The sequence below is a fragment of the Gastrolobium bilobum genome, unplaced genomic scaffold, assembly GCF_033153095.1.
Source record: "Gastrolobium bilobum isolate Gb01-03AN ecotype WA unplaced genomic scaffold, APGP_CSIRO_Gbil_v1 utg1570, whole genome shotgun sequence".
Classification (NCBI taxonomy): Eukaryota; Viridiplantae; Streptophyta; class Magnoliopsida; order Fabales; family Fabaceae; genus Gastrolobium; species Gastrolobium bilobum.
In genome coordinates, this window is record NW_026897563.1 from 301,601 (window position 1) to 316,410 (window position 14,810).

The 14,810-nt window shown below is 34.9% G+C and overlaps 1 protein-coding gene across 1 annotated transcript; it reads right to left on the reverse strand.

Annotated features, from left to right (window-relative positions):
- Positions 1-2,356: 2,356 nt before the first annotated feature.
- LOC133308107 (RNA-binding KH domain-containing protein PEPPER-like) lies at positions 2,357-12,830 on the reverse strand. The gene is made up of 6 exons (XM_061508700.1): positions 12,496-12,830; positions 11,557-11,809; positions 5,451-5,599; positions 4,730-4,984; positions 3,770-3,961; positions 2,357-2,956 (listed from the first exon to the last, which is right to left on the reverse strand). The coding sequence occupies exons 1-6, from the start codon at positions 12,772-12,774 to the stop codon at positions 2,777-2,779; spliced, it is 1,308 nt and encodes a 435-aa protein (XP_061364684.1). The 5' UTR covers positions 12,775-12,830; the 3' UTR covers positions 2,357-2,776.
- Between the last annotated feature and the right edge of the window lie 1,980 nt (positions 12,831-14,810).

Sequence of the window (14,810 nt, forward strand, 5' to 3'; positions counted from 1 at the left end):
CATCCAGAGACTTACCATCCGGGTTGACATTCTGCTTTGCTTCCTTGATTGGAACTTCACACTGCTTCACCCCTTTTGAGACTAATGGGATTTCTTTGACGTTACCCATTGAGGCAATCTGTTTCAAACTTTTGGATACTGAAAGGGATTTTTTGGTGGCCATGTTAGACTTTTGGGTTGGTTTGCTGATTGTTCGTTCAGGCCTAAGTTTGATAGGCCTATTTTTGTTGAGTTTTAGGCTTTTGGTTTTCTGGGTTCCTTCTTTTTCAAGCCTTTGGACTTTCACAAAAGCACTGACCTCAGGCTGTGGGGCCACACTTTGAGTGATATCTATTTGACTTTCTGCCACCGCCGTCTCTGACACTAGCCTTTTATCATTCGGTGAAAGTACCTCATTTGTCTCTCTGATACTATCGAATCGTGAGCCAGTGGCTTTGGCTGCATGATCCTTGGGAAAATCGCTGCTACCCCTCTGCTTTGTCTTGTCACCTCTTACACTGTTCATCTTATGTTTACCTCTTGTTTCTTCGCGAACTTGCTGAACCTCTTTGGTTTTTCTTCCTCTTGCTGGCTGCTGGACAATCATCCATTCCCCAAAAGGTTCCTTTGCTGGAGTTTCGCATTCTTTCGTTATGTTTACTCCTGGAGCCTTAGTATTGATTCCTTTGTTTCCCTCCATTGATCCTTTATCCTGCACTTCCGGATAGAGATCCTTCCTATGCTTGTATCTACCACACCCAAAGCATATGAGATGCAAGCCTTCGTAAGCGACATGAAAAGTTCTATTTCCTATCTTAAATTTCGACAGGAACTTCTAGGTGAGATCAACTTCCACACATATACGTGCAAATTTTACGCGTTCTGTAACCTCTTCCACATTGGATTCAGTCTTGCTAATAGAATTTTTATCTATCTCCAAGGATCTTCCAAACATATTTCCTATGCTCCACAAAATATGGGATGTGTACAATTCAATTGGCAAGCCTGGTATCCTGATCTAGATAGCGAGTTTTTAAGGGCTTCGTCATATGGGTCGAACATAGATCTCCACTTTTGAATAGTTACATAGTGATCCGCAATAATCCAAGGACTATCTTGAAGAACATGAATATAATCATTTTCATCCATAAACCTGAAAAGGAAGTAATCATTCTCCAAGTCTATGAACTCATAAGCCCCTGATATGCTCCACATTTTCAGCAGCCTACCCAGGAGGAATTTGACGTTCAACCTCTTACCTAGAAGCTTCACTATCAAAGCATTTCTCCATTTTTGCAAGCTTCTTTGTGGACCTCCTTTGGTACTCTGAAAGAAGGACAAAAGGGGTCATCTTCAGCATTCGCCGCCTCTTCATCTAATTCCTCCTCTTCCTCTTCTTCTCTCATCTGTTGAGCCATCCAGTGCTTTTCTTCCTCTTCTTCCCCTCTAGCTCCATTAAACTGGATAAGGGTGTCTTTATACGTCACCATTTTCCTTATCAGAGAGGTTTCTTTGGAGTTGCATTTCTCATAATTGTCTGTATTCACCGTTTCTTCTACTACTGCTGCATCAGCTTTTCCAGCATCCACCATTGTTTCCTCACTTGTTCCATCCACCATTGTTTCCTCACTTGTTCCATCCACCTTCGATTTCTCGACGCTTCTTTTCAGCAAGTCATCATCTTCAATCGATTGCATGTCACCAGTGTTCTCCTCGGAGATACCAGTTCCCCCCGAAGCCCTAGCAAAGCCCATTGATTCTGTTAAAATTTTTATTATCTCAAATGGGTTTTTGGAACGGTAATAATCACCCAAAAATAACACAAAAAGAGTTTCCTATGCTTCCTAATCTCCTAGTATTTTTTTTACAAACTTGTACCAAACATGGCATTTCTCAATACTCACTCTCACTTTCCCATCAAACTCAAAATAAAACCTATACCAAACACATCCTAACAGTGTATTTGTAGCTTTTTTACATGCATTTGTTAATAGCTAGGCAAACTGTGTTTGATGGGTAAAATTGTTCTTTCCTTCTACCAAACTGAGAGAATTGACAATGCCATATGCACTTAGCTGAAAATTTTTACACAACTCACGAACCAAACGCCACCTAAAGAAAAGGTATGATATGATGCCAATAATTCTGACGCAATTCTGCATCGAATACATCAAGTTAACTGAGCGAACCGCGGAACACAGTTTAACATATCATCCCATTTCCCAATGCTTATTAACATACATGAGATGAAGTAAAAGTTTTGTTCTCGTGAGGAAACCAATGGCCAATTGTGTTTATGGAATACAGGAATAACGCTAGTCCTCCAAGGAGTTTTGAGAAGATATATTTACACCCGAGTGCATCTACTACACAGCTAGTTCTATAACAATGAAGGGACCCAAATATAAACAATGATAGTGCCAAAAAACAGTATCTGTATTTGGTAAAGCAAACCTAAAATAACAGAATATTAAGTAAAAAAAAAAAAAGTTAGTGCCAAAAAAGTATCAGTATTTGGCACTGCAAACCTAAAATAACAGAATACTCAAGCTTCACATGAGCATTTACACAACAAAACAAACATAATTAAAATCGCTAATATTTCATTACATTTTCTATGGCAATTCTGGACTATTGGCCACCTCGAGAATTACTCACGACACAAGGAGATATCAGATGACATAAAAAGTGCTTTTCTGAGGCTTCATAATACATTCAAGCGTTAATCCTCTCCAATCAGACCCAATTAGGAAGAAACTAGTTCAAATGGAGTACCCTTGAATATAGGGCGACCAATTTAAAGTCTGAAAGTACTGTAGTCTCCTAACCCAGAAGCTCCATAACCTGTGTGCGGCTGTGAGGACAATGAAGATGAGAAGCGTGATGTACTGCCCAACTGAGGGTATGAAGACCTCAGACCTGCATCTAACCTGCCGTAACTGCTAATGACAGGTTCTTTGTGATTGCTTATGACTTCCTGCAACACAGGAAGGAATTTCTGTCAGGAAAAGCAAAATTAATCAATTGTTCCACTACGAATTATACCCCTGGTGGTAAGTACCCTACTCATGTCTGTCAACAAAAAACAAGGTGAAAAATTCACATCTTATGCTCAATTTTGTCAAGTGCATGAATATATTCCCTTCATGAATGGATACTATCTTTGATAAGTTAGTCCTATCCCATCCGCCACAGCCAAAAATAAGTTCCAATGGATAGCCTATTCAGGTCCAATTAAAGGAAAACCCAACTACTAACTTCCAAACAAAATAGTCATATAATAAGATGTCCACTAAAAATGTTCCACATAAGTTTATAGAGATATTTATGAATCAAATTACCATTCTTTCATCTGGCTTCTACTCTTACATATATAAAGAACTAAAAGGACACTTGAAATCATCTTGCATTTCCTACTTCCCTATAAACAGGATTGAATTTATTTTGTCTTGCTTTTCATTCTCCTTTCTACCTTTCCTTCAACCCTCATATTGCACTATCAAGTAAAAATTTAAGTGATAAAAGTTTTTAGCCAGAACATTAGGGTGAGGAAATCAAGTAATAGTGAGTGTTCCTAAAACATTATAGCAAGTGAAGCGCTAATAGCTACAAAATGAGCAACTAGAAAAGAAATATGTAAAGAAAAAACCTCTCATGTATTGATACTAACTACCACCCTATCCAAGGATGCACAAATGCTTATGCATATCTGACAATCATACAGGAGGAACAGAAGCAGAAAACAATTGCTTCTTTTTCCTAGAAGAAAAGGCCCTCTGAAGTCTCCTACCTGAATCAATTGTTGTGCCATTTGAACCTGAGATGAGGTGCCTTTTATTTCCACAATGATTTCATCAGGCACCCTGCTCTCCTGCACAGTCAAAATGGCTCCACTAGCGCGTCGAATGTAATCAATATTACTCCCTTGAATACCAATAATATCCTCAGCATAGGATAGCGGTATTTGCATCGTTTGTATTACCTGATAGTGGAAACGATTAGAGGGAGGGGTACCATGACTATCAACAGAAGAGATAAATAAACAAAACATAAAGAAGAGTGAAGTACGAGAAAACATTTAAATACTTTCAGCTCACAGCACAAGAAGTTGACATACATTATAGGCTGTGACAAACTTTAAATACACAGATAATAAATTGGCCTAGAGCCAGATGATCATGTGATTAAGAGGTGAAGGAGTATAGGTAAAATAAGCCACAAATTAATGTCATTTGGAATCCAAAATATAGACCGGTAAAATGTTTTTAAGAAAAAAGCCTACATAAAAACCTATTAGGTAATTATAATTGTCAGTTGTTGGGTGAATGGTGATGGATAATTTTTTTAAGAAAAAAGCCTACATAAAAACCTATTAGGTAATTATAATTGTCAGTTGTTGGGTGAATGGTGATGGATAATTTTGTATCTAACACCACCTTTCACGCAAAAACCCTACTCACCTACCACGTACTTAAATTCAACTTTTATTTTGAAAAAAGGAGCAACAAGAACTGAACTCTCGACCACTTGATAAAAAAGACTTTATTACCATATCCAAAACTAATTATCTCAAAAGCTTAAGGGTGAAAACTCATAAATGGTTTCATATCTAACAATGAAATATACATTCTTTTGATACTACTGGTAAAATTTGACAAAATAGAGGCAAACAATGACATCAGTCTAATTCTCAAGGAAATTTCATGTGAACCAATACATGGAAAATATGGGAGTGGTAAAAATAACTAACCGTAGTAACAATAGGAGCATGAACACGACTCAGAACAGAAGAGCGAACACCAGAAAGCGAAGAATCTTGCCCATAGTGAGACAAAGTGGAGGAAGGAATTAATGAGTCCAACTCACTTTCGCGATCAGCAAAGCCAGTATCCCTTTTCGTTGAAAGAGGAATATCAGAAAAAATGCTAGTTTGTGAAGTAGTATGCAGCGATGATTTGTCAGACCAAGCCTCTGCTTGTCGGTCTTGTGAGATTGGCGCATTGTACTACAACAACACAGAGAATTCACATATAATGGTGTAAATATACAATAAAAACCAGAAAATAATATATTTCTCATTTTCTTAGATGATATTCATCTAATCAATAAAATAAAATAGCAGTCCAACACAGAATATATGTTGGTATGAACTTTAAAACCAAACTATTTTATATGTAAAAGAAAATTTACCAGAAAAACAAAAAAGAGCGCGGAAAGTACATATATGAGAAGGATAAGAAATCCTCCAAAACATAAAAAGCAAAACACATCTGAGAAGTATAAAAATTAAAGATGCAGTAAAGCTTTCCAATCTCAATGCATATCTGAAATGGAAACTCCCTTGAAACAGCCATCAGCAGAAAATCAGAGAGGCCATGCACAATCCTATCCCATAGAAAGTTGAAGGGCAGATAGAAACCCTAAAATATATATTTTTTGCTAATTAGAAATTTGGCAAATAACAAGCTTACAGTTTTCTCAAATAGGGGAAGAACACTATGATCAACCAAAAACTTCCTCAGATGGCCAACTACTGCTTCCAGAGCTTTAAGGACCTTCAAGGCTTCTCCCTGCAGTTCCACAATCCTCTCATCCGTGGAAGCATAAAGTTGCACCTCGTCTTCATGAAAATGATTTGCATTAAAATAATATATTATAGATTAAATGACAGCATGCTAATTGGAGTGCCATGCTTTGATGGAAGAAGGGAAAAGATACATTCATAAACATTAGTACCGTTGCATCCAACTTTAACAAGGAGAATGAAATTAAAGAAATGTCTAGTTAGACTAAGGGGTCCTACCAGGCATCTGCATGAAATATTCTGGAAGAGGTCTTATTTTAATCCGGAAACTGTAATTATTATTCAAAAGTATAGGATAGAGCCACAAGAAAATTTCTAGCAACAAGGTGAAGCTTACTTGTATGCAGATTACAACGAAAAATACATAAGTTGTGGGCATAATTAAATTTACCTATCAACAATGTCTCTTCATAATACACGTATGTTGATGGATACAAAGAAATTAATATATTAAGTTGATGCTAACCATAGGATAGGGATTACAGATCCAATAAGACAAAAGCATTAAAAACAAATTTTACTGGAAAGTGGAATAATCATATTCTCATATAAAACTAAAGCATTTGCTTTTACATGATTGATACAAATAACATAACTCTAATAGTTACTGGACATTTCTTTCTTGGCCACAAAATTACACTGTGAGAATATATTGGGGATATCTTTCTTGATTTGTTTCCTTATTCAATTAGGTTATTAAACTTATGGTCCATGGGCTTGGGATTGTACTAGTAGTAAGAATACTTCATCTAATTATTAGTATAAACCAGAGTGTTAGGTTATGGTATTGGAACACATTACATCTATTCAATTATACTTTACCTTGAGCGATCTTTCTCTCTTTACTTCTTTCCTAACCAAAATCCGATAGTTCTTAAAATTGTAACAAACTAGTACTACCCAACTAGAGTAGAGTTTCTCCTTTCCGCTGTCTTAATTTCATGGAACTCACTTGTATATTCTCTTTATTTTTATCTGTTGTTCTTCCCTCCCCTTTTAGTTCAAGGAACTCACTTATCATTAAATAAAAAGCCCTTAATCTACAAATGTTAGGCTGAATGTGCGGATGTGAAATGTCGAAACACAAGCACCCACCCGGCAACTCACTCCTCTCTTGAATTGACTCTGTTTTCTCTACCCTTCACCCTTATAATGGCAGACCCATCAACTTCCGGTGGCTTATCTCTTCTGCGTTGGCTGGATTCCAAATTTTTGCAGCCAACCCTTGAAGCCACATTGCCTAGAATCTTTTTTTTTCTCTCTTGTGTTTTTCCTGCAATTTACCCAGCCAACTCTGTTACAGCTAGTCAGCACCAAATTGATGCTGGCAGCCAATGACCAGAAGACTTCAATGCAGTTTTGTTGCTTCCTTTTATGTTCCTTGAATTCTTGTTTGGAATGATAGTGATAATATATTTAATTACGAATGAATGTCTTTATTTTTTAGCATTTATATGTGTAGTATATCCATATAAGTATATAACAGGTTTAAACTTTGTTGTTATGCTATAGCGCTATAGCATTTTTTAGGGTCGGCCGCTACCCGTGTTTGATAACTATGCCCACCCCAACATATAGCACCATAGCAGTTTTTGGAGTCGGCTGCTACCCGCGTTTAATAACTATGCCACCCCAACATCTAAAAAGTAAATAATTGAGAAGACAAATCTCATTTCAATGACCTTCCATACAAAACCAGCTCAAATACCAGTGTCAAAAGATACAATTCAGCATGCTTCACATCAGAGTAGTCAATACTCGATAGCCGCAAATTGCACTGCAATTGTGGCAGCGTACGGCATAGCGGACAACAATAGCTCTTGGAAGATATTTGTATTGCGTTTTTAGTTGCCCAGACAGTGGCTGCAAACGCAGCTGCTCACAGGCAAAATCACAACTATATTATCTGCTATTCTTCTTGAGGGCCATAGTTCCTATTTTGCCCAAACTTAATCCCTAGTTTTTTTCTTTTTCAATTTTGAGGGATAAAATCGAGATTTCATAACCAAATTTTAGCCCGACACATTTTACGATGAAAAACCCTTCATTCATCAATAAAACCTAGCAACCCCAAAAAACCAGCAGCTGCCCAGAGTCTTTCTAATACCCCATATTTTTATTAATAAAATAATAATAATAATAATATAATAATAATAATAATAAACTATAAATTAGTAGTAATGATATATATATGGTGATAGATAACAAAGTATAATATTAATTTTTATTTTTGATAAAATTATTTTGTGCGATATGAATGCTATTGGAAAATGATTTTGATATTTTGTAATACTCTAGATTATTTATAATAAAATAATATTAATATGTACACACGCATATATATATATATATATTAGATGATAAATTGTAATTAATTGGATTATTAATTGATTGATGATTTAAGCATTAATGATTGATTGGTGATGATTGATTGGTAATATTTGATTGATAATGATTGATTGGTAATGTTGATTGGTAATTTGATTAGATATGATGAGTCAATCATGAGTCAGCCTTGAGTTAGCAAATAAGTTAGTTGTAATCTGAGCCATAAGAAATTAATAAGAAAATAATGTATAAAGCCAAAATCTGATCCAGATACATCAATGAGGAATAAAGAAATAAATGCACGAAACCCATATCTGAATCCAAAACTTCAACTATAAATAGAGGCTTAACCTGACCAAACCAATTCACTCTGAATCCTCAATAATTCTCCACTACTCTTTTTCTCCTTTACACTCTCTCTCTCCTCACTTCAAATTTTTATTTTTATTATTATCTTTCTTTGGTTACCAACCGCTTCTCTTCCCCAAATTGTAGAAGTCACCAAACAAGGAGACCAGGTAATCCTAATCTCTAGGTGGTTGTAGATTTGTTATGTATGAAATTTTATTGGGTGTAATCCTAATCTTTAGGTGGTTGTAGATTTGTTGTGTATGAAATTTTATTGGGTGTAATCCTAATCTCTAGGTGGTTGTAGATTTGTTGTGTATGAAATTTTATTGGGTGTAATCATAATCTCTAGGTGGTTGTAGATCTGTTGTGTATGAAATTTTATTGGGTCTTGCAAAGGATGGGGCTAGCTGTGGACAGTGAGGATCACGACTCGGATATTTCTAGCTAGTTTCTAAGTTTAGAAATTTATGAGATTTAAATAAATGCATAAGACATATTTCCTTTATTTAAACTTTAGTCTTTGGTTTTATTTTAATGTAATAAATTTAGCCTTGCACCTGTCCATTGAACAGGTGCGGCGGTAACATTCCCCAAATTAGATTTAGATTAGCTTCCGCAATATTTCTATTATTATAATTGTAAAAAAAAATGAATTTTGACAATTTATTTATTATAAGATTGTTTTATAAATTGTTATAAATTTGGGGTGTTCCAAAATGGTATCAGAGCCCCTGGTTGCGGCTGGGGTTTGCTTTTGATATTGACTCGAGGGATCAAAGATCCCTGAGTTAAATAAAAAAAAATTAGGAAATAAAATAATAGGACATAAGATAAATAAATAAATCGAGAGAGATGGGTAGTGAAGGGTTATTTTTCTTGTCCTTTAAATATGTTTTATTTCTTTGAACTTTTGATGATTATATGTTTGGAATTATTTTGTGATTTAAAATTATTATTGATATTATTTTTTAAAATTTTTATATGTTATCTTTAGTAACTCGTTCTTATTTTATTAAAAGTAATTAGCTTTCTTTTAGAGTTGTTCTGGAATTGATTAAAAATTTTCTAGCAAATGAAAGATAATATATGCAATAAAAATTTCTATTTGTTTAAAGAAAATATTCATTTTCGAAACTTTTTTTTTCTAGCTTAGTTAAAGTTAACGATTTATTAATTTGTAGTGTTTTAAATTTATTGTATTCTATGTTGTCTTGTTTGTTTGGTTATGCATGACTCTTTATTGTTTGCTTACTTTTTTTTAGGGGGTTTCAAAAAAAAAAAATTAAGCTTCGAGGACGAAACTTCTTTTAAAGGGGTAGAATGTAATACCCCATATTTTTATTAACTTTAACCTTATGTCTTTTAGTTAATTTGAGGAGCTCAAACTTTTAAGTTTCGAGGACGAAACTTCTTATAAGGAGGGTAGAATGTAATACCCCATATTTTTATTAATATAATAATAATAATAATAATAATAATAATAAACTATAAATTAGTAATAATGATATATATATATATGGTGATAGATAACAAAATATAATATTAATTTTTATTTTTGATAAAATTATTTTGTGCGATATGAGTGCTATTGGAAAATGATTTTGATACTTTGTAATACTCTAGATTATATATAATAAAATAATATTAATATGTACACACATATATATATATATATTAGATGATAAATTGTAATTAATTGGATTATTAATTGATTGATGATTTAAGCATTAATGATTCATTGGTAATGATTGATTGGTAATATTTGATTGATAATGATTGATTGGTAATGTTGATTGGTAATTTGATTAGATATGATGAGTCAATCATGAGTCAGCCTTGAGTTAGCAAATAAGTTAGTTGTAATCTGAGCCATAAGAAATTAATAAGAAAATAATGTATAAAGCCAAAATTTGATCCAGATACATCAATGAGGAATAAAGAAATAAATGCACGAAACCCATATCTGAATCCAAAACTTCAACTATAAATAGAGGCTTACTCTGACCAAACCAATTCACTCTGAATCCTCAATAATTCTCCACTACTCTTTTTCTCCTTTACACTCTCTCTCTCCTCACTTCAAATTTTTATTTTTATTATTATTTTTCTTTGGTTACCAACCGCTTCTCTTCCCCAAATTGTAGAAGTCACCAAACAAGGAGACCAGGTAATCCTAATCTCTAGGTGGTTGTAGATTTGTTGTGTATGAAATTTTATTGGGTGTAATCCTAATCTCTAGGTGGTTGTAGATTTGTTGTGTATGAAATTTTATTTGGTGTAATCCTAATCTCTAGGTGGTTGTAGATTTGTTGTGTATGAAATTTTATTGGGTGTTGCAAAGGATGGGGCTAGCTGTGGACAGTGAGGATCACGACTCGGATATTTCTAGCTAGTTTCTAAGTTTAGAAATTTATGAGATTTAAATAAATGCATAAGACATATTTTCTTTATTTAAACTTTAGTCTTTGGTTTTATTTTAATGTAATAAATTTAGCCTTGCACCTATCCATTGTACAGGTGCGGCGGTAACATTCCTCAAATTGGATTTAGATTAGCTTCCGCAATATTTCTATTATTATAATTGTAAAAAAAAAAATGAATTTTGACAATTTATTTATTATAAGATTGTTTTATAAATTGTTATAAATTTGGGGTGTCACAGTCTTGCTCTCCAATGTTATTTCCAATTCTCCCTCCCGGCAGGGGTTAGTGTTTTCCAGCCAAACAAGTCCATTTTTTGTCCAAGTTTATATAGTTCACGCCTCCGTTCGCATGTCTCTGTTTCCATTTTTTTGGCCAAATCATGACAGCCCAGTTGTGTTCGACCTAAGCCTGCTGCCTTACCGGCAGAGTTCTGGCAGTCCACAACTTTTCCTCTGGTTCACAACTTCTCTTTCTGTTTTTGCAGTTTTTCCACCTTTGTTGTCTTGCAGACTTAGATTATTGATGATTATTGTTAATAGTTATGCTTAGATTATTGATGATCGCGTCTTTTATGATTTTTAAGTATTAAACAATTAATGATATATGTGTCTATTTTTTTGTGTTTATTTTTTTTAAGTTTTGAGCATCTACTGTGTGTGTTAAAAACTATTTATATTATATTTTTTATTTTGATGTAGTGGCCACTACGTGATCAGCTACACAGCTATAGCATCTTTGTGGTCGCACCACTATCTAGGATTAACAACTATGATTCACATAAATTAGTCAACATAAGAAAGGATACACAAGATATCAGTAATTACTACAAGGAATCAGAGGGATCATCATAAATTTATAATAGGATAATGGGAGTGGGACAGGAAGCATACCTCCTGACAATACTCTAACAGAAGCACCAGTACTCTCCTGTATAGATTTGATTGATGAGCCTTGCTTTCCAATCAAATTGATAGCCTGTGTTGATGCCACCAATAAACGGATGGAACAAAATGTAATCCCAGCAGATTCTTTATTCTCAGCATCAGTTTCGGATAATCCAGAGACACGTTTGAATACCCTTATTACAGCATCCATTGCAGGGGAAAGAGCTGCCTCTGGCTCTTCCTTCCCAGATATGAGTACCTACAAAAAAAATAAAAAATAAAAATCTAACCACATTCAGTATCAAACAGAAACAGATACACAAGTAAATAAAGGTCCTCATCTAAGTTAAACACTGTAAAGCAACACACAAAACAACTGAACTACAGTCAACTTCCATTCACTTTAGATTCAAAGGAATCTAAATGACATTCTAGGCATATAACACATTACCATTTATGAGTAACCATGTAGAGGCCTCACTTATAGTCCAAATGAAACTAGAATTGAAAGCAAGACGATGACAGCAAATGAAGGACATGACACATGAAGTAACGAAGTTACGATAAAATTGAAGTTGCACAATGAAAACAAACGTAAAACCAAAATATAACACCAGTTACAACACACACACATTTGATGAGAGAAACGCATAAACACAGTCGAAACTGAAAAGCGCAATCAAAAGAAAAATTAAACCTGACACAAAAATTAAAGTTACGTTAAAAGTAGTAAAGCAAAACAAATTCCACTTCATAAACAAGAGAACCAAAAGCACAATGACATGTGAATCATAGGAAAGGGAACCTAGCAAGTAGTGAAGATAGAACGAAAGTTTTTGGTATACAATTTTTTATGCTTATTCCAGCAAGAAAGACCTAAAAAGGAAATTTAAAAGAAAGAAGCAAAACCCTAAGAGAGAAAGAGATTAGATGAGATCCACATACAATTCGATCAGGAGTGCCAACAGCACCGTCGAGAACGCGAATACGAGCTCGAGTCTCTTCGCACATCTTCTTGATGAGCTCTCCCTTGCGACCGATGATGCTTCCAACTTTTCCGACCGGTACGATGAGCCGAAACACGCAGTCCCCAGGCCAACCTGGCCATCTCTTCTCAGCCGGAGTGGTGGCGGTGACGGTGTCAGCTTCCGCCGCCGCAATGTCGAGAGGGAGTGGTTCTAAGGCGGTGGCGGTGCCGTTCTGAATTGGCTCGGCGGTGGCCATAGGGCATAGAGGTCAAGCAAAGGTCGTCGAGCGCAGAGAGCTTATACAACTTCAGTTTTTTTTTTTTTAAGTCAAGATTTGCGTGCCGCACAGGTTCATCACGTGATATATGTTTTTTTTTTGGTTAGTGTTTGGTTGAAGGTTTATTTTGGGATTAATGGGAAAATGTAACTGGATATTAAAAAATACCACGTTTGGTTCTAAGTTTTTTCAAAAAATATCAGGCAAATAGGATAGATGGGAAAATGACTTTTGTGTTAATTTTTGGATGAAATTCACATACCACTTGAGATGTGGTATTTTGAGATAACTGGGGAAGTGAAAAAACAGGTGCAAAGTTTCTCCCGAACATAAATTTTGCATATTTAAATAAATTTCCCTAGTAATATTTGGGTCAACCAAATAACTTTTTTTTTTTTTTTATAAGACCAAACAACTTTTTTTACATTTTCCTACCAAACTCACTTTCTAACTATTTCCCTATTAATTACATTTTCTTAGTAAAAAAAAATTTATCCCGAACCAAATGGAACGTAGGTCGGAGGCATTAAAACGCGCCAACTCAGGTTAAGCTCAAAATGACATATCTAACTCAATTGATAAGTAGTTTGACTTTATTATTCGAGTTTAAGAATAAAAAAAACAAATAATTTTGGGATATAAATTCCAGAATACTTGAATCGAATTAATTGGATAATCAGTGAATTAGTGAATATATAAAATAAAAAAATTGTACTCAATATTTAAGAGTTAAGCTTATAGTTTTCATTAATCTTCTAGAACATCTTGGCTTTACTGTGAGAGATGCTAAGTTCGTATTTGATCTAAGCCAAAAAACGTAAATATCTTTTAGTTGTTTATGGATTCAGCGTGACCATTTGTAACTAATCCGGAGATGTTATTGTGTAATGAAAATTATATTATAACATTTTCGCATCGTGTTGGGGACCATTTGTAACTAATCCGGAGATGTTATTGTGTAATGAAAATTATATTATAACATTTTCGCATCGTGTTGGGGATCTTAACCCTTAAGAGTGCAATACTCTTAAGGACAGGACACGAAGAATAGAAGACACTTTTGTTTATTATTCAGATGAAGACACATATGAGCCATGTGTCAAAGCTTTATACAACCACATGTTTCTAACAAACTTTGTCACCTAAGCTAACTAACTTGCCATCTTCCTTTACAAGGCTAACTAACTCCCTTCAAAGCAGTAACTCAAAGCAGTAAACTAACTCAAGTAAGGTAAACTAATGACACACCATTACATGGTTACAAAGTCCTTACTCAATAAAGGAGCACTCTTGATTCTACTTCCCTTAACTGTATCATTCGTCCCTCCTTGCAAAGGAACCTTGCCCTCAAGGTTCATATCCGGATAATGCAACTTCAAATCTGCTTCATCTTTCAATGTAGCATCTTCGGGTAAGGCATCAGACCACTGGATCAACCATTGCCATTTTTGTTCTGTCTTGTTGCTGACAATTCGAGACATCAACACAGCTATTGGATGTTGAACAGGAGAATTGCCATGAGTGAGTATGGGAAAGGTAGGAACCAGGTCTTTGTGATCGCCCCTAAATGGCTTCAGAACAAAAACATGGAAGGAAGGATGAATTTTGCATCCATCAGGTAACTGGAGCTGATACGAAACTGGGCTCAAGACTCTAGTAATAGGAAAGGGACCAAAATATCTCTTGGCCAATTTCTGGTTAGACCTCTTAACCAAAGAAATATGTCGATATGGTTGAAGTTTTACCAAAACTAAATCACCTACATTCAAGGTGATGTCCTTCCTGTGCCTATCAGCCTGGATCTTCATCCTGTTTTGAGCTTCTTGCAAATGCTTCCTCAAATTGTGCAGCAACTCATTTCTGTGAGAGAGTGTGACATCAACAGCCTCCACGCGAACTGAACCTTGAGGATAATGAGGAATCGTGGTAGGTAGTTTGCCATACAAAGCTTGGAAAGGAGATATTCCAATAGAAGAATGCACAGCAGTGTTGTAATGTAATTCTGCCCAACTCAA

Coding starts and splice junctions, on each gene's coding strand:
- LOC133308107 (XM_061508700.1), bottom strand. CDS start 12,774: ATGGCCACCGCCGAGCCAATTCAGAACGGCACCGCCACCGCCTTAGAA. Junction 5,600..11,556: donor TGTTAGAGTATTGTCAGGAG/GTATGCTTCCTG, acceptor ATTTTCATGAAG/ACGAGGTGCAACTTTATGCT. Junction 4,985..5,450: donor TTCCCCTATTTGAGAAAACT/GTAAGCTTGTTA, acceptor GTGTTGTTGTAG/TACAATGCGCCAATCTCACA.